This window comes from Aspergillus welwitschiae (genome assembly GCF_003344945.1).
Source record: "Aspergillus welwitschiae strain CBS 139.54b unplaced genomic scaffold BDQ94scaffold_6, whole genome shotgun sequence".
Taxonomy (NCBI): domain Eukaryota; kingdom Fungi; phylum Ascomycota; class Eurotiomycetes; order Eurotiales; family Aspergillaceae; genus Aspergillus; species Aspergillus welwitschiae.
The window spans coordinates 1-19,398 of record NW_020798700.1 but is presented as its reverse complement, the minus strand read 5'-3'; the positions used below and the strand labels follow the sequence as shown (position 1 = coordinate 19,398).

Here is a 19,398-nt window from a genome sequence, read left to right as displayed (position 1 = left end):
CAGGGCCAGTCAAAACCATTTCGAAAACTGTTGATTCATCTGGACATAGTACCCATGAACAAGATTTCCAAAAGGCGACAGCCATCTGGCCTTCCTGCCTTCTTCTCTCAAACCCACCCCTTCTTCAACATACTACGTATGGCCACCAACCGGCCCACCCGTTCGAAGCTCATCCCACCCAGGATCTCAAAGGTGGACACGTCGGCCTGGAAGATTTTGGCAAACCAGCTGCGAATCTCCACCGCCAGGAGCGAATCAACCCCGCAGCTGACAATGGGCTGGCTTGCCTCCACATCCTCATCGGCCAGCCCGGAGAGACTGCGCACGATTTTAGCAATGAGGGCCTGGGCAACGATCTGCGTGGCCTCCTCCAGGGAGGCGGCCTGGCCCAGTTCGGCCCGGAAATCGCGAGCCGGACGACGCCCGGGTCCGCTCTTCGAGTCCAGGTGCTGGTGGGAGGCGGCTGAGACGCGATGAAGGAGGCCAAACAAGGGCCGCTGCATCCACCCGGGCTCATCCAGTCCGCGCACCTGCATGGCCTGAGGAGTATTGATCCCGAACACCGTCTGGCAGTTGGCCAGCGTCAGGGGCGGCGCGTCCGCTGGCGCTACCGCCACGACGACAAGATCCTCCTCGTCCTTGTCACTGGCGTCCTCCATCGCACGGCAGCAGTAGAATTCCAGCAGGGCCAGGAACTTGGGGCGGGTAATCGGCACCATGGATCCGCCGCCCAGCAGCCGGTCTCGGATGGTCTGGTTCTGCGTCAGGAACCCGTCGTCGACCATGGCCCCGAGGTCGAGACTCACGGCCGGCAGCCCGCGCGCCACGCGGTACCGTGCCAGACTGTCCTGGAAGGTGTTGCCCGCGGCGTAGTTGGACTGGCCGCGCTGACCCGCGACGCCGGACACGGAGGACAGGCAGACGAAAAAGTCCAGCGGTTGGTGCTCGAGGCAGGCGTGGAGGTTCCATGACCCGGCAACCTTGGGCTGCACGGCGGCGACCCATTGAGCGTGCGTCATCTCGGCAAGTAGGGTATCCTGCAGCACCATTGATGCCTGGATGCAGCCGCGGATCGGCGGCATCGCGGCTCCGGTAGGGGACTGGGCCTCGTGGAGCACGCGCGACAGCGTCTCCCGATCGGCGAGATTGCAGACAGGCGCGTGCACACGGACCCCCGCTCCGTGGAGTTCGGCCACCAGCTGGCGGGATTCAGGGCTCTGCGGCCCCGAGCGCGAGAGTATCAGGAGGTGGCGGGCGCCGCGCTCAGCCATCCAGCGCGCGATACTGCGGCCGATACCGCCAAAGCCGCCTGCGAGCACATAGGTGGCATCGCCCAGGAAGCCCTGGGTCGGCATCGCCGCGGGCAGGGTCATCGGCACCGAAGCGGTTGGGGTAATCTCGATAACGGTCTTGCCGCTGGTCTTGCCGTCGGCGAGCGCGGCAAAAGCCTGCTGCACCTCCGCCACAGACCGGACGCGCAATGGGTGGGCAGGTTGTAACACGCCCTGCTCGAACAGCGCCATGATGGTGTGAATGCCTCGCTCGGCCTGCTCCGGACGCTCGAGCATCCAGGTCGATCCATCAAACGCCGAGAAGCTGACCCCCCGGTTGAAGGGGAGCATGGGGAGTCGCGCGTTGTCCAGGATATCTTTCTTGCCGATTTCCACGAACCGGCCATAGGGCGCCAGGCAGTCCCACGAGGCTAGGAGACACTCGCCGGACAGCGAGTTGAGCACCAGGTCTACTCCACGACCTCCGGTAGCATCCTTGACGCCCTGCGCAAAGGCCACATCGCGGCTGTAAAAGATATGCCCCTCCGGGATCGCGTACGTGTCCATGAGAAGATCTCTTTTGGCCTCCGAGCTCACGGTCACGTAAACATCGGCCCCGAGGTACTGGCTGATCTGGATCGCTGCTTGGCCGGTGCCGCCAGCACCGGCATGAATCAGCACTTTCTCCCCTTGGGTCAGCCGTCCGATCTGCACGAGGCTTGTCCAGGCGGTGACGAACTGCGTCGGGATGGCAGCGGCGGTGGTGAAACTCATGGCCTCCGGCAGGCGACACACGCACTGGACCTTGCTGCGGGCATACGTCTTGAATGCCTCGACCGTGGACATGCAGACGCGGTCCCCGACCCTGACCTTGTCCGGGGAGCAGGCGGACCCTACACGTGTCACCACCCCGGCGCACTCATTGCCCAGAGTGTCAGCGGGCACGCGGCCGAGGGCAATGAGGCAGTCCTTGAAGTTCAGTCCGACGGCGTGGACTTGGATCTCCACCTCGTCTGCTGCCAGCGGCACCGCATTGTGCTCCTGATCCGCAACAAACCGCAGCGACTCCAGAAGCCCCGGGGTTTGCGTCGTGAGTTTCAGCGGCATTGGCGCCTCCTGCCACGGCCGGTCCTCCGAGATCAACGGGTGGAGGGTTCGATGCACGCCCTCCTGGCAGTATCGGTCTTGCTGGAGTCGGGCGATGTGAAACAGGTCTGTTCCTTCTGCGGCTCGCTGCTCATATTCCGTCTCGTAAGCCTCCGATGAGGAGGGATCGGCGGCGGGCCGCAGCATCTGTTGGACGGCCAGCAGAAGGGCTTGCAGCTGGGCCTCGGAAGGAGTGTTGTTCATGGGCGCCCCCGTCAGCCCGACGCGGAGAAACCGGTGCCCTTCCTCTTCAGCAAGACAGACCCGCGCCAGACCCGTGACCATGTTGTATGCTGGGTCCGAGGAGCCATCGTCAACCGTGCGACTCACCCAGGCCACATTGTGACTGTGGCGGATCATCCGCTGGAGCGCTGCAAAGTCCTCAGGGTTCATGCTGCGTAGAAACGGCCGATCCAGGTCCAAGTCGACGGTCACGATGGTGAGCCTCGTCCCGGGTTCCACTTGGTCCATTGGGATAATCTGGCTGGGGGCTCCGATGTGTTGCAGGTATTTTTGGATGGCCGTTGCGTAAGGAACACTCTGCTCTTCCCCCTGAGGACTGTGAGTTGGATGAGCCACGATTTTCACCACCGCTGGAGCCGCAGGACCCGGTGTATGGAGCTCCTGCAGGAGCATGCCAGCTCCGTCGGATGGGGCCTGGCGGCTGCTGATCAGTACGCTTAGCTCATGGCAGGCATCGCTGCGATAGTCGCGAAATTCTTGCTCCACGCCTGTGAAGCCCGTCTCCTGCAGCAGTGCGTCCCAGGTGGACAATGGGACACAGGGACGCTCGCTGCGATAGTCCTCAGAACTAAGCCACCAGCCCGGTAGCAGGCCCATGATGAACCCACTCCGTCCCAAGGCGGGGGCCGTGATCTCGAAGAGAATCAGCTTCCCCCCGGGACGAAGCAAGGCCCGCGCCTTCTGCAGCGTTGCCCGGAGGTCCTTGGTAGCGTGGAGTACGTTGGCCCCGACCACCACGTCGTAGGACTCGGGGATATACCCTTGGCTTAGGAGATCTTCCTCGATATCCAGTCGGCGGAACAGCAGGCCGGGGTACCTTTCGAACCGGGTCTTGGCGGCGTCAAAATAGGCCTCTGAGATATCTGAGTAGGTATACTCCTGATACCGCGGGCCGGTCACCTCTAGCTGTCCCTGTTTCTCCCCGAGCGAGTGCAGTATGGCGGCGGTCGTGCCCCCCGTGCCAGCGCCGATTTCCAGGTAGCGGGCGTTTGGATACTTGTGAGAGTACAGCTGGAGGTATTCACCTAGCTGGGTAAATGCCGACGTGTCACTGCCGCTCAGTTCGGCGTAGAGCGAATCCAACAAGGACGACCCGAACAGCAGCTCCAAGGGGTCCATTTGACCAACGACCAACTGGTCCAGGTGGCGGGCGACTGCCACATGAACTCGTCCCTGCGCGTTGACTTGCTCTAGTCGATCCATCAGGGCATTGCGGTAGTTTAAGTCTCCAGCTAAGGTCGGCCAGCTTGGCTCCCAATGCGGCGTCTCGCCAGCTTCGACTCGCCGGACCTGGCGGCGAGCCCAGTCCATGTATTTCTGCAAGTGAGGTTTCGACGGATTCACCTCCGGCGATGTGATCTGCGACAGCATCGAGTAATGAAGGAAGGCCAAGTCACGATAGAAATTTGCAGGATCCCCGCTGGTCGGGTCCAGGCCCTCATGAGATGATGGCATACTGCTGCTGCTGCTGCTGCACCACTGAGCCACCTGGGGCCCAGTCATCAAATCCAGATCGGGTTTCCAGACCAGGTTCCAGGTACAGTCCTGCGCCCCATGGTCGTCGTCGGTCACTTGATCGGCCATGTCATTGACGATCGTCAGCCGAACCCCTTCCAACTCTGCTAGCAGACACGCCCGGTCATGACTCAAGGCATGGGATTGTACTTCGCACCCGCGACGGTCGGTAGCCACAATCTCTGCCAGCGCGTCCAGGGTGTTCTCCGACCCGGTCTGCAACTCCGATGACAACTCCGATGATGACCATCCAAGGCCCGAAGACGCTATCCAGACCCGTCGAATGCTGGAGGGGATGGCCGTGGATCGTCTGCGTACGGGATCCTGCGTCAGCGCCACCATGGGCATGTGCAGCAGCGCATCGAGCGTGCACGGATGGACAACATATTTCACTTCGTCATCATCCTGTGGATGATGGACCTTGACAACGGCGCGGCAATCCCGGCCGCCGGCCCACTGCGCCTCGACAAGAGTGCGGAAGGCGGGCCCGAATTCCAGTCCATGTTGGGCAAGGCTTTCATAGAAGGCCGCGATCTCCAAACCATGATGCTCTCCTCGCTCCTCCCACTGATGCTGCTGCTGCTGCTGCAGGGAAGCGTGCCGGTCCTGCAGGCTTCGCAGGCGGGCCTGCGCGACGCGCTGGGTCCCAATGCCAGACTCGGCGACCCCGAAATCGACCCGGATACTCCCTGTGCAGATTTCTTCCCATTCACCCTCCAGATATGCGCATAGCCGGAAATCCGACCACCAGCCACCGTCTCGACTGCCGCCGCCGGCTCCGGCCCCCGGTTGCTGCTGCTGCTGCCGGCGCAGGATGAATTGGACTTCCACACCCCGCTCGTGGTCGGGGATCACCAGCGCTGTGCTCAGGTGAATGTCGCGGAGCTCGTAGCCGAGGATCGGCCGGTTGATGGAGGCTGCTCCGGCGAGCTGGACCTGCTGCTGCATGGCCTCGACGGCCATCGCCATCATGCCGGCGGCGGGGAAGAGGATCGTTCCATTAATCTGATGATCTTCGATCCAGGGATGCTCGGAGCGCTTCAGGAAGTTGCCCCAACGCGCCTCCAGGGCGTTCCAGTCCACCGCAGCCTCCCCGAGCAACTTGGATCGGGGCTTGCTGCGGAGCCGATGGTTCCTGCTTGTCCGACTCTCATGGAAGAACCGCCGCGAATGCTCCCAGGCATATGGGGGAAGGTCGGCCAGCGAGACAAGCGCAGGAGACACTACCGTTACTCCTTCCCTCTCGTCTGAATCTGTCTCGGAGAAGTGGGGCTCGTGGTTCACCCGGTTCCAGTTGATCGATAATCCCAGGCACCACAGATGACCCACTGAGCGGAGGAGGGCGTCAGCCCCTGGCTGGGCCCGCTGCAAGGTAGCGAGGTAGGTCATGGGATGGTCCTGAGCCTGAAGGATCTCTTTGATCGGCCCGCGCAGGGCCCCGTGGGGTCCAATCTCCACGCAGGTGTTGATATCCATCAGGAGTCGGTGGCTTCCGTCGAGCTTCTTCACGACCCCGCGCTTGCTCAAAAGGCTTTGAAAGGCCTGGAGGAAGCGCACGGGTCGTACCAAGTTGCTTGCCCAGTAGCTACCCTGGCGCAGCATCTCGGCGGGGACTCGCTGGCCCGAGACGGTCGAGACCATGACGACCGAGGCGTCGGTGCGCTGCAGTAGGCCCTGCTCCCTTCCGTGTTCCCCGGGCTCGATCTCCCCGATTGCTCTCGCGTACGCATCCGCCACCGAATGCAGATGGTTGGAATGGTAGGCCACGCCAGTGGACAGCTTGCGGGCGAAGATCCCCGCAGCGTCGAATTTGGCCTTCAGCGCGTCGATGGCCGCCTCATCCCCCGACAGAGTCACGTTATTCGGGCTGTTGAAGCACGCGATGCTGACCTGACGGGATCCCATCTTGTCCTCCCCTGCATCGGATCCATCCAGGTAGGATGCAGCGTCTGCCGCAGAGAGCCCGACTGCCAGCATTGCACCGGAAGTTGTTGATCCTTGCAGTGTAGCAGACACCAGCGTGCCCCGCAGAAACGCAATCCGCCAAGCGCTGCGCGCGGATATGGCGCCACAGCAGTACCTGTGATATTTTCCTCCATTTCAGCACCCAACTTTCCAAGAGGAGGGAGGGAATGTTTCGCTTACGCTGCAGCAATTTCTCCCGACGAGTGTCCAATGACCACGCTGCACATGATACCAAAGGTATTGAGCAGGTCCACTAAAGCGATTTGGACGACCGTGCAAAGGACCTGGCTAATCCGAGGCTCGTTGATCCGACTTGTCTCTGCCGGCTTTGCCAGTTCATCTATCAGAGAGGATACGGTTATCAAGCAGCTCGACTGTGATAACGGACCGGCAGGGGGTGGGGGAATGAGAGATGCTCACCTAAAAGTCTCCAATCGCAACCAAAAGCGCGCAGATCCCCATCCGCCTCTTCTAAGCGCCGACGAAAGACGGAGTATACACAAAGGTCGGCGCCCATTTGCGCCCACTGCGCACCCTGGCCGGTGAATACGAACGCGATCTTGGGCGGTGTCTTTGGCGACTTCACCGCAGGCGAAACCATCGTTCGCAACTCGTGCAGCGGCATGTCTGAGGGGACGACTGCACAGGCGCGCCAAGGGAGAAAGGTCCGGCGTTGGGCGAGCGTGTATGCCAGTGCATCGGAGAATTCGACTGATGGGGGAGTCGCCGCCTCCGCCGTACCGCCGCCGCGGGACTGAAAATATTCGGTCAGGCTTGTGACTGTTCGAGTGATACCTGCTTTATCTGACGACGATAGTGGCAGGAGCCGGACACGCTTTTGCTGCACTCCTGCTGCTGCGGTAGGAGTAACTGAAGACGATGATGGTAGTAGTGGTGGCTCACTGTTGGACCGTTGGTCGCGCAAGACGTAGACGGGGATGATCTCTTCCTGAGGGGTGGAAGAATCCGTGCGCGGTCGATATGCCACGCCGTCCAACTGGTGCTCCAGTAAGAAGTGATACGCATCATCCAACACCGCGTGGGCGTTGGAGCCACCGAATCCAAACGAATTGACGGAAATTCGTCGAAGACCGGGACGAGGCCAAGGGATCCCTGACCGAGGGAACTATAGAGTACGGAAGAGAGCGTCAGCTGTACGCCACACGAACATGGGTAATGCTCCCCAACCTGAAGACGTAACGCAGCCTCATCGATCATCGAGTTGACGCTCTGCAAATCGGCAATAGCGGGGATCCACCCTCGCTCCAGCATGGCAACCGCTTTGATCACCCCCGCGATTCCGCTGGATCCCTCCAAATGGCCGATATTGGCTTTGACGGAGCCCCTAGAAACAGAGAATGCATGCTTCGTTAGAAAGGGTGCGGAAGAGCCGAGTGGGAACAGAAACATACACATAAAGCCTCTCACCCGGGCGCCGGCTATCTCGAAAGCTCGCGCCTAGAGCCTCCGCCTCAATGGGATCGCCGGCTGGGGTTCCCGTGCCGTGCGCCTCCACGTACCCCGTACGGGCCTTATCCAGTCCAGCACGCGCGTAGCACTCATTGATAAGGGCCTCCTGAGCGCTCATACTTGGCTGGGTGATTCCAGGGGTGTACCCGTTCTGGTTGCACGCAGTGGAGCGCACCACGGCGCGGATGGTATCGCCATCCCGCAGCGCACAGCTCATCCGTTTAAGGACCAACATGGCTACCCCTTCCCCGCGCCCGTACCCATTACCTCGAGCATCGAAGCTATAGCTGCGGCTGTCGGGGGAAAGCATGCTCATCTCTGACAGGATATGGAACAGATCAGGGGCCAGAATCAGATTAGCTCCTCCAGCCAGGCACTTTTGTACCGAGTCCGTTCGTTAGCCGCACAAAAACCCACACACTTCTCTCTCACAGAAGGTCCAGAGGAAACAATTCTCTCTGGGAGGCGAAACTTACCATATCAGTCTGGCCTGCGCGCAGCGCCTGACAGGCTAAGTCCAGGGCGACCAGGCTACTGGAGCAGGCGGTGTCCACGTTGATACTGGGGCCCATGAAGTTGTAGAACCAGCTCACGCGGTTCGCGTTCAGCGTGGTGGTGATCCCCGTGGCTGCATAGGGTGCGCTGTCGCGCACGTCTTTCCGGTAAAGTTCCTTGTAGTCATCGGTGAAGCAGCCGACATAGACGGAGGCGTTGGACCCCGTAATCTTCTCGATGGGAATCCCGGCTACATCAAGGGACACACAATTATCATCCCGAACACGAAGGAATGGGGGCTCGAGGGCTGTTTCCGCCTACCGTTTTCCAAGGCAACGTAGCTGGTTTCCAGGAGCAGTCGCTGCTGGGGGTCCATGGAGGCTGCCTCCACGGCTGAGATGCCAAAGAAGGGTGCATCGAATGCAGTGATATCTTCAGCTAAGAAATGTCCTCCGCTCACCGTCGGGACTGCGGCTGCAGCCTTGGGCCAGTAGGCGCCCGTAACATCCAGACGGTCAGAGGGGAATGCTTGCGACACGCAACGGGCCTCTGTGATCAAATTGAAAAAACGATCTAAATCTGTGGCTCCAGCCGGGAACCGGAGTGATAGGCCTACGATCGCGATGGGCTCAAGGCAGTCCTTGTCGTTGTGCGAATTATCGAAAGCCATTGTGGTGCAGCGATGGTCGGGGAAGGAGTGGAATTGGGGGAATTATCCAAACAAAAAGAGAGACACTCACATCTAGCAGTCGTGTATGTGCACCAGGGTTGGTTTTTATATGATCTGACGCTGATACCCTTCAGCGTCCTCTTTTATTGGACTCTCGACATACTGTAGATAATTGTCCTTACCATGTAATTGCCACAACTGCCACGCACATATCCTTCACACCCAGCCAACCCTAACACTCCGGCAGGAGCAACAAGTCTACGGGCATTGCGTCCAAGCTTGCAAGCTGCCAAGAGGTGCAAGATGGTTCTTAGCGTGAGGGGCCGATGCCAAACGAACCAGCATTTATTGGGTGGGAGTGGGTCAGGAACAGTTTCGCCCCCAAACTAATCTCCGATCCCCTGCGAGGGCAAACAAGACTAACTACAAAAGACAAGTGTATGGCCTCATCGAGAACTTAACCGATCAAACTATTTATTCACCATTACCCGAACAGGGAGCTTTTATTGCCCCACCAATAGGCACGGGCTTTTTCTTCAGCACCCATTCCTCAGTCCCCACTCTAATGCAGTGAGACAGCCAAGTGAATCGTTTGGCGAATGGCCCCCAGAGCCCCCAACAGAGACGCCCGTGACCTCGAACCAGGGACCTCATGTCCTCCGTCATGCACGAACACTGCCCGCCACTCCGGCTTGCAAAGCCGGCTCAGGACCACACTGGTGCCTGGGTAGCTGGTGTCATTTTGGCCCCATATGTGTGCGGTGGGCAGCTGCAACAAGACCGGTAGTGCTGACGGGGTTGCGGTTCCTTCCCTTTCCGCCTCGGCGATGGGTGTCAACTTGCCCACATCAGGCAGTGCGGCCGCTGTTGGTGATGATGACCACTGATAAGGAATTCCTCCGGAGAGAAAAATCGCGCATCGGATGCTGCGCGCTCCCGCCGGGGAGGAAGAGGCCGCAGACCGAGCCCGCTCAATCAGAAATGAAGCAGCCAATTGAGCTCCGTGCGAAAAGGCCAGAATGCCATCAAAGGGTCCCTCAGCTACGAGGAAATCTTCGAGCTGCTCCAGGGCCGTCGCGTAGGTCGCTGGTTGGCTGGGGTCAAAGTACGCATACCCTTCGTCGCTTTCCTCCGGAAAATAGGGGGCAATGGCTGTGTTGGCATTCAGCCGGTCAGTCGGCCTTGTTCAAATGCAATGATCAATAACATAGACTATATACCAGGATCAATAGGGCAGGGAAGGGTGCCTTCGACGTAGTCGAATGTATGAGAATCGCCGAGTTCATGTCGTAGGCTTGCTAAAGGTTCGCAATGTTGTTAGGGCTTTCCATCTTGCTTGCACCGGGCACAACTACAAGTGTGCAACTGGGTTTTACTGACCAGTCTGAACTTGAAGGATCTTTGCCATAGAGAAGTCAGAGTCGAATTCTCTATACTCGGCCAGACTCGAACGAACTTACCCGGCTGTTGGTCCCTAATCCGTGCAAGCAGAGAAAATGCATGGTGGTGATTCACGATGAGATAAAATGGATCGCTTTTCGACGGACAGGGATTGTTCTGGGTAATGTGAGCTCAAGAAAGTAAGAACAATAGAGAATCAAGATTTGGGGGTGATGTACACGAGAGAGGCCGGGGAATCGATCGATTAGAAATACGGTGTCTGACAGGATATCTCCGGCGCCTGGATAGAAGTGCTAGGTGAGGGCAGTGGGGGCCAAGGGACGTTGTGGACACAAAAATAATTTCCGGGTTTTAAATTCACTGTCCCTGCCTTCTAGATCCTCAGACACATTGCACCATTGTCACTTTGTCAATTTGTCAGTAGGATTCGTTTTGCAGTATGCTTGACAACTTCATCCAATTGGTGTTGGGCACCATCTCGCTCGGCAAGCTTTTATTTGCCATTCTCTCTGCTGCTGTGGGTTATCCGCTGCACTTCATTCTCTAATATTCCTCTTGTTGCTATGAGATGGCCTCCGTGCTCACACATATCTATAGGGCCTGAGTTATGTGGTGTATCAAGTCCAGTTCCATCCCTTAGCAGCCTATCCCGGTCCTTTCTTGGCCAAATTGACCAACCTATACTCGGTGGTACACGCCATGCGTGGCGACCGACATGAGGATTTGTATAAACTGCATCAACGCCATGGCCGAATCGTCCGCATTGGACCTAACCGCGTGACTATCCTCGATGCGCGAGCTCTTGAGCCCATCTATGGCCATCAAGCCAACGTGCAGAAGTCGCAATGGTACCACAGTTTCTACAGCGTAAGTATCTTCAACGCCATTGACCGCAACGTACACGCGCGCAAGCGCCGGGTGATGTCCCAGGCATTCTCCGACCACGCTCTGCGGGGTATGGAGCCGCACATTCTGTCCGCCATCCGCGACTGGTGTCTGGCGTTGGGAGACGAGCATTCCAACCAGAGTCAAGGCAAGCAGAGTCAGGCCAGCAGCAGCAGCAGTGGCGGCGGCTGGTCGCGCCCCAAAGACATGGTGCACTGGAGCGCGTGCCTGATCTTCGATGCCCTTGGGGAGATCTGCTTTGGAAAGACATTCAACACCACCCGGAGTGACGAGAATACCTTCTTCTTCCGCTTGATGGCTGTCAACGTACGCATCTTGAATATTTGTGGCCAGATGCCCCTGCTCCGTCGCATTGGCTTCGATCAGTACCTGCGAATGGGGACTGCCGGCGACCGGGAGCGTCAGATCGCTTTCTCTCGCCAACAATTGAGTACGCGATTGGCGGCTAATCCCACGGAGCGGCGAGACATCATCTACTATTTGCAACAGGCCCGCGACCCGGAAACCGGGGAAGGATATTCCACGCAGGAATTGATCAGCGAATCGACCTTACTGTTAGGCGCGGGTAAGTTTGGGATTCTCCTATCCTTTCTTCACCTCCAGCCGCTATACTTCTACACTAGTACTGTTGACTGACTGACTATCTTTTCTCACCACCATTCAGGGGCCGAGACAGCCAATACAGCGCTGGCCTCGACATGGTTCTTTCTCGCGCACCACCCCGCCATCCGCCAGCGCCTGACGAACCTGATCCGGGCACACTTCGCCTCGCTGGAATCCATCGTCTCCGGACCCGCCCTCTCCAGTGGGAAGATGGGATATCTCCGGGCCTGTATCGAGGAAAGCATGCGGCTGTGCCCCCCGGTGCCCATGGATCTGCCGCGCGAGGTGCTCCCGGGGGGTCTGCAGGTGCTGGAATGGGAGTTCCCCGCCGGAACTATCGTGGGGGTCCCGACCTACTCTCTGCATCACTCCCCGGAACATTTTGACCGCCCTTACGAGTATGACCCCAATCGGTGGATGCTGCGCGGGACCGAGGCCGCCGACGAGGGTGTTGGGGTCTCGCCCGAGGTCATGGCCCGCCAACGCGCCGCTTTTGTGCCGTTCAGCCTCGGGCCTCGCGCGTGCATTGGTCGCAACGTGGCTATGCTCGAGCTGGAGGTCAGCGTCGCGCGTGTGCTGTGGTTGTATGATCTGCGATTGGCCCCCGGGATGGAGCATCTCGGAGTCGGGCGAGAGGGCGAGTACAAAATGAAGGATAATTTCATCGTGGGCAAGGAAGGCCCCATATTGGAATTTCGGAAGCGGGAATGAAGAGGGGGCGGTGGAACCAGCGTACTAAATTGTTACTAGTCTGGATAGATAAGTACAAAAGTATTACGGTTCTATGTCATCTGATTTGATTTATTGAGCGTCGGGGGGTTTGGTGCTTTCTGAATCAGAGCTAGTAGTTTAGTCGAGGTATGCTTTAGGGCTTTCTTCTTACCGGGAGTTGCCGACAGAAACTCGCGGGTTCAGTTCATCAGGGTTCAAACCCTTCCCCGCCTAATGAATCTCTCGATTGGCCCCCGCCCCCAACTGCGCCAAGTGCTTTAGATGGTCCCTTGCCTCTTTTGGTAAAGATATTCATTTCTCCACCGGAGTAGTACGTGAAGAAGGAAAGAATAAATCAATGAAAATAAATAAATATAAATTAAAAATCTCATTATCTTCTTGCTAGATTTGCCCCCCTAAGACCTAGCGCTAGTGAGATAGCGAGGCAGAGCCACGCGCGCACGGTTTACTGATTCTTTAAAAAATACAATAATATCTTGCCTCTGCCTTCGCGAAGCACCTTTATAAGATTCGACAACGCATCTGATTAGTTCATATATATATATCCTCCACTGCTTCCTACGCCCGTAATTCTTGACCTTTGGTGGATTCTTAGGTAGTAACACAGGCAGCGCTCGCAGGCTTAGTCAACTGATACTATATTTTTCATCATTATTACTATATAAGGGGGCCATATTTGTACAGTTATATAATTACAGTTTGAATGCCTCTCAATGGCCCCATTTTTAACAAATCAGGTGAGCAGGTAGGCAAGCGAGATAGGTAGAAGTCTAATTCGGGAATTTCTTGCATGCCATTTGCAGTGCAAAGCTGACAGTGTAGTATATATTACTGCCATTTTAGCGCTGGGATCAATGTAGCAGTTTGTAGAGCGGCGCAGGAGGCAGGGAGGAGACGGGGGAGTAAAAGGTGGGGGCCGAGGGGGGGTGCCGCCGTCGCATTTTAGAAATTAGGCGACCCTGACTGAGGTTTCCTAGTCACTGATTGTCGAGTGGCCTTGAGTCTGCCTTGACGGAGGATGGTTAGACTTAGCTCAATCTTCCCTGTTCCTTCCGCTTCAATGACAAATCAGCTCCATGCCTCCGTCAGCCATGCCCCCGTAGCTACGAGTACGTAGTTTTCAATTACTAAGGTGATAGGAAAACAGGTGCTGCCGGGAGCCCTGGAGCCCGAACAATGATCAAAATTTATCAGAACGCACGGAGTCCCACGGACTGAATGATATAGCACAGGCTCCACATCAGAGAGGAGCCTTTCCTACTAGTTACAGCTTGTCCTTCCTGGCTTTCCGGGCTTCCCCTTTCCCACCTGTAACGGCTGAAGGCTTCAAAACTCGATACCACGTCTCCTCTAAGGTGAGATGACTGCGTCCCTTTTGCTCCTCCGCCCATAGCCTCTCGGCCTCGCGAAAACGTGTCATCTCAGACTCCAGCCACGCCACACAGGGCTCTGCAACCTGTTGAACCGCCTGAAACGGCATCAGATGGCCCAGCCCTGCTAGCGTCACCTCCCGGACCCTCCCATCGGGGATGCCCCCACTCCCTCCCACCCCGGTGCCGCAGGTCTTGATCCCCTCGCGCATCTCGTCAAGCTTGAGAAAGGTTGCACCCCCCAGCACCCACAGACACGATGGTCGTAGAGTTGGCAGCCGAAGGAAGACGCTCCGGGGCTCGGGGCGATACATCGGGATAAACGCGGCGAGCGGGTCGAGATCCGCGTGGGTGGCCCGTGGGATGGAGATCCGGCCCGTCTCCGGGGACCGGGCGCTGAAGTTCTCGCGGATCTGGGCGAGGAGGTCGTGATACTTGGTTGTTGTCAGAGTCACTGGGGTTGTATTGTTGGTCGTGGCATCGTGTGATTGTGCTGGAGGCTGAGAAGTAGATGATGTAGTGCTTTGAAATTCCGCCTTCACTGCATCCACGTCCGGATACAGCGCGGTGGGCAGATCGCGGAACCCGTATTGCGCCATGCGAGCCACGCAGCGGGGGTCCCAGCCATGAGTCAAAGCGCGATTGGCACGGAGAGCCACCTCGCGGCTGGGCCAGACATCCTTGCGATAAAGGGTATAGTTGATCGCCCCGGTAGCGTCGGTGCCGAACCCCATGGGCGGGGGTGTCAATTGGATTACAGGGTCAATCAGTAACAATGTGGTGAAGAGTCGCGGGTGAAGATACGCCAGATTGGTACTGTTAAAACAAAGAAAGAAATGACGAGCAAGAAGTCAATCAATGTTGTCTGTATGAAAAGAGATGAGGAGAGAGGGAAGTGTGGGGGGGGGGGGGGGGGGATGATCGCACATGATATTTCCACCAAAGCTGTGTCCGACTCCCACGATCGGACGAGGCATTTGCTCTCGTAAGTGGTTGATCATCAGGAAGAGATCCCGAGAATGATCCATCCAGGAACCTGACTCTTCATTAGCCATTGGTTGAGGCGGGTATATAATAGGGTAAGTAGCTTACAGTCCATGCTGAGTTTGTCTTCATTTAGAATTCCGCTTATGTTCATACTGGCGCAATCGGCGACCCAGATGCTACGGATCTGAAAATTGTTGGCCTGCTCCAACAGTGTGTCCCACAGCGGTTCATACAATTCCTGACCATCAGGTATCAGCCTCGAAGAATGACACATAGCAATGGTTACACTTGGTTAGACAGGAATGGAACTACCTTGGGCAGAGCTGCTCCATGAGCGGCAATGATTGTGACGGCATCTTTCGGCACTGGCTGGGCTTGGTTTCTGGGGGTGCACTGTTTAACATGTAGGTGCAAAACATCCTCCTGATTGACGGTGCTTCCGGGATACTCTCGAATGTGACAACCCGGGACGACATGCTCGGTGATAGTGAAATTTTCGCTGGACATGGTAGTGGTGTGAAAAGAAAATTGGATAGGATTGCGGGCGTGTCATGGAGGAAGAGAAGCGGCTCTAGAGAGAGCGAGGAAGAGCGTAATTAATGAAGTGGACAGCACCATCGAGGCGCGGGGGAAGGCGGAAGTGCGGAAAATACAGCAAGTTGATCAAGAGGTTTCACAAGGGGTTTTTTCTGGTTTTCTTTGTTTCCTTTTTTTTCCTTTCTTTTTCTCTTGTTGACTCTTTTTTTCTTACATACAAAACAGGCGGTGATCCGACATCTTTACCCCTTTAGGAATGAGACTAATTTAGCACCCTTTGCACAGTCTGGGTGCAATCGAGCAATTAGCCGCCTTCGCATGTCAGCACCCGGCCCAGGATGGTCTTTATTACTTCCCTTGGCTTGACTACAAGTTCCCCTCCCATCCTTTACGCCAACCTGTTCCTGCCCCCATGTCCCGTTCCCGCCCCCATGTTCTAAGCAATTTGGTCTGCGCCGCACTCCCCCAAGTCCTACTATCACCACCCCTGCTAATCATGCTAAAGCACACGCACCCTCTGGTCTTCCCCAGTATGTAGAGTAGTTTAAGAATGAGCAATGCTCCTGGAGGATGCTGGCTATTCCCTGTTACCCCACCTAAGCGTGTCATTTGCCTATGTCCCAAGTCTATCTTTTACTCACCAAGCAGTATCTAACCTAAACGCGAAACACACAAGACAAAGCCAAAGCACGCAATGGCTGCCTCCATCAGTCCTGAGCGCATGCTGGAATATTCTGGCGACACACTTCGGGATGTATCCATCGCGTTTATCGTGCTGGTCACGCTGGCGGTCACACTACGCTTCGTAGCCTTGAGGTTAAGCGAGAAACCCCTGAGCATTGATGATATTCTCACGATTCCCGGATACTTATGTTCTGTGGGTCTTTGTATCCTTTCCCTAGGTAAGTCAAGGTGTTGATGTTTCCTCCGACTTTTCAAGGGATCGCTTCCCCTAATTTCTCTTTATGACCTACCTAGTGAGCATAGATATCGGTCGAGTCGGCTATCATCTTGATGTTGTAGAAGTGATAGACCCTCAAGCCCTGGTTCCCTGGGCCAAGTGTCTCTATGCCACTCCGATCATCTACTCAGCCGGGTGTTGCTTTCCGCGTGTTGTCCTCCTCACGCTCTACCTCCGCATCTGTGAGAAAAATCGTCGCTATCGTTTGGCCTGCTACAGCTTGATGGCCTTTATCGTGGTCTTTGCCATCGCTGATATCATGGCTGGGGCCTTTGAATGCTGGCCGGTGGCGTATCTCTGGGATAAGACTATCGTCGGTGGTAAATGTGACAACATTCCCATGTTCTATCGCTGGGGCACTTTACCGAACGTCATCATCGACGTCGCGATGCTTATCCTGCCGCAGCCTGTGGTCTGGAAGCTGCAGGTTCCAGCACAAGTCAAATACGGTCTCGCAGTGACTTTCCTGACTGGTAGCATGTAAGCCACTGCCTTTGTTTCTCTGGTCTAAAATTCTCCAGCCATGACTAACCCGAGTTCCAGTGGCATGGTAACGTCCATTTGTCGATGCGTCGCATTCTTCACCAACAATCCCTTAACCGACGGCACCTGGCTTTCCGTCACCTTTCTCGTTTGGAGCGTGGCCGAAGTGGGCGTATATCTCATTGCTGCGTGTTTACCGTGTTATCGGCCTCTATTGCGTCTCGCCATCAACCGTGGGCGAATGACATCGATTCGATCCCGATACGTCCACCAGAAATCAAGGCGAAGTTCCGCCGGTCGTATCACTGCAACTCCTGAGCCCGACGTCGAGATGAGTCCCTATCTAAAAGCCAAGGCGGACCAGTGTCGGGAAAGCGATGAGCAGGTCTTAGTGATGAAGGGCTCTGGTTGACTAAACTATCTAATCTCAATATGGTTTCTTCGTTTTCCTTTCCCAATTCGGTTCCATTTCCTACTACTTCTTCTGTTTTATTTTTTTTATTTTTATTTTTTTTTGTAGGAACTCTATAACGCTAATGTCGCGCGATCAACCTTAGCCCATATAGCCTGCGAATCATTATTCTCTGCCGCCCTCAACCCTAGAAGTCACCTGTATTCCCTAGCGTGAGCAGTGTCTGTCCAGCCGCAATTGCTTCAGTGCCGCCGCCGCCGCCGCCCAGAGGCTTATCGTTCGTGGCCTGAATGATAGTCCGGCGGGATATACGGACCCCAGAGGCCCGATCTGGATGTGATCTTTGATCCACTCCTTGCTTATTTTGATTGGGTCGGGACCACCCTTGTCAAAGCCGTACCACGTGTCACCGGAAATACCGGTCCATGCAGCCATGGGTACGCCTGGAGTCGATGAGAGACCATTGTACAAGGATGGTGATTGAACGGGACCGAGGTTAAGAGAGGGGTGCGTGAGAGTAGTCATCGCGACGGTCGGCCAAATCTAACCCCTTTGGATAGATCGAGGAATGGCAATTTATATCATAATAATAAAAAGAAAATATACATAAATATAAAAGGATAGTAAATGTTGAGGCAGTAACTCTGTAGGCTCGGTCACGTGGCCGCGCTCAGGCCGCCCACCAAGCGCCTCTTCGCGCTGGTTGCGCTGCGCATTCCTAGATAACAATATAACACACTTTCGCTGCATTCTTTGCGTTTGTTTCTTCCATCTATAATTTGAACAGGTTATGAGCCCGGTCTCTCTACCATAAAGCTATTCAGACTTACTAGAATACAGTCTTTGACTCCAAACAAGACGGAAGGCTTACGGCTACCAAAGATAATAAATAAAAACACATCAGTCTTAGTAATTATAATATTTAATAAAAATATTTCTTTGTATTAAGAAATATACTATTCATCGGATCTATCCGTACTAAATATATTAATTTGGCGCCATAGTATACACGGTGGGACGAAGTATTATATTTAAAAAGATATTTTTAATTTAGATAATTTTTATAAAGATAATTATTTAAGTAAACTAGCTGCTAATAACTTCTCTGAAAAGTCTATCTAGATTATTGATTTTGCTGAAGGAACGCTTCAATTACATTAACTAAGAATTTTATTTAAAATATATATTTAAAAATACTAGTTTAGAAAATCTGATTAATCTGAAGCTACCCAGACCTGCTATTATATATATAAAATATACAGCGTGGTATAATTATTTAATAGCAGTAACTGACTATCTTATCGGGCAGCTGGAAGAAGAAGTAGAAAGATAATTTAAAAAATATAAAAAAAATAAAAAATATATTAATAATATATTTAAATTAATTTGCTCTATTATACTAGGCTATAATATTATAGAATATTAATTAATAGTTATAAAATTAATAAGAAGCACACGTTCTGATTACTCTATTATATATTAATATATTAATAATTTTATAGAGGTATATAATATAGCTGTAAAGCTTAATTATTTAATTTTTCTATTTATAATAAGTCTTCTGATAATATACAAGCTACAGTTAGAATTTTTTATATAAATATCAACTGTGGAACACTCAATATCTGGAAATACAGATTAAATCTATATAAAAGAGCAATTCCGTGATCTGTATAAAAGTATTTTAAAAAAATATAAAAGATCTGAAATAAAAGAGTTCAGTATTACTATTATTAATAAAAATAAGAATTAGAATCTGTTTAACAAGTCTGATATTATTAAAAATTAATAAAAGACAGCTATTTTCCCGGAAAAAGATATTTCTGCTAAAGACCACGCTGTAAAGATATAAAAAAAATTAATAAATACTAATAATAATTATAAATATTATAAATTAAAAAACTATAAATTATTAAAATATTAATATATTAATCCTAAATTATACCTAGTAAATTGGATTCTGTATATCTTAGATATCTAGTTCTACAGAAGAAGTAATAATAAATATAATAAGAAATCAGATTTAAAAGATAATTTTAAAATAGTAATATCTATATCTATAAAATAAATAGCAGAGATATCTACTTAATATATTACTCTATATAAAATAAAATCAGATAATAAAAATTTATATATTTTAAATTTTTCTGGACTAATAGTTAGAAATACTACTAACTACTTTCTATACTGGATTTATAATATAGAAAGCTTCTAGTATCTGATTTTTAATT

At 53.8% G+C, this 19,398-nt stretch overlaps 5 protein-coding genes across 5 annotated transcripts; 2 read left to right on the top strand and 3 right to left on the bottom strand.

Annotated features, from left to right (window-relative positions):
* Window positions 1-107: 107 nt before the first annotated feature.
* Window positions 108-8,775, bottom strand: BDQ94DRAFT_167328 (uncharacterized protein; the record flags this gene model as incomplete). The annotated part of the gene is made up of 7 exons (XM_026770779.1): window positions 108-6,255; window positions 6,321-6,480; window positions 6,561-7,266; window positions 7,329-7,485; window positions 7,553-7,986; window positions 8,087-8,355; window positions 8,427-8,775. The coding sequence occupies 7 exons, from the start codon at window positions 8,773-8,775 to the stop codon at window positions 108-110; spliced, it is 8,223 nt and encodes a 2,740-aa protein (XP_026629447.1).
* A 562-nt stretch (window positions 8,776-9,337) lies between these two features.
* Window positions 9,338-10,277, bottom strand: BDQ94DRAFT_167327 (serine hydrolase FSH; the record flags this gene model as incomplete). The annotated part of the gene is made up of 4 exons (XM_026770778.1): window positions 9,338-9,927; window positions 9,996-10,073; window positions 10,156-10,174; window positions 10,236-10,277. 4 exons carry the CDS (start codon window positions 10,275-10,277, stop codon window positions 9,338-9,340), a joined length of 729 nt encoding a protein of 242 aa, XP_026629446.1.
* Window positions 10,278-10,615: 338 nt separating this feature from the next.
* Window positions 10,616-12,396, top strand: BDQ94DRAFT_157411 (cytochrome P450; the record flags this gene model as incomplete). Its single annotated transcript, XM_026768739.1, has 3 exons — window positions 10,616-10,693; window positions 10,774-11,647; window positions 11,747-12,396. 3 exons carry the CDS (start codon window positions 10,616-10,618, stop codon window positions 12,394-12,396), a joined length of 1,602 nt encoding a protein of 533 aa, XP_026629445.1.
* A 1,189-nt stretch (window positions 12,397-13,585) lies between these two features.
* BDQ94DRAFT_184620 (Alpha/beta hydrolase family-domain-containing protein) lies at window positions 13,586-15,281 on the bottom strand (the record flags this gene model as incomplete). Its single annotated transcript, XM_026774686.1, has 4 exons — window positions 13,586-14,603; window positions 14,715-14,823; window positions 14,880-15,012; window positions 15,087-15,281. The coding sequence occupies 4 exons, from the start codon at window positions 15,279-15,281 to the stop codon at window positions 13,682-13,684; spliced, it is 1,359 nt and encodes a 452-aa protein (XP_026629444.1). The 3' UTR covers window positions 13,586-13,681.
* Window positions 15,282-16,005: 724 nt separating this feature from the next.
* BDQ94DRAFT_184617 (uncharacterized protein) lies at window positions 16,006-17,192 on the top strand (the record flags this gene model as incomplete). The annotated part of the gene is made up of 3 exons (XM_026774685.1): window positions 16,006-16,213; window positions 16,290-16,752; window positions 16,816-17,192. 3 exons carry the CDS (start codon window positions 16,006-16,008, stop codon window positions 17,165-17,167), a joined length of 1,023 nt encoding a protein of 340 aa, XP_026629443.1. The 3' UTR covers window positions 17,168-17,192.
* Window positions 17,193-19,398: the final 2,206 nt, after the last annotated feature.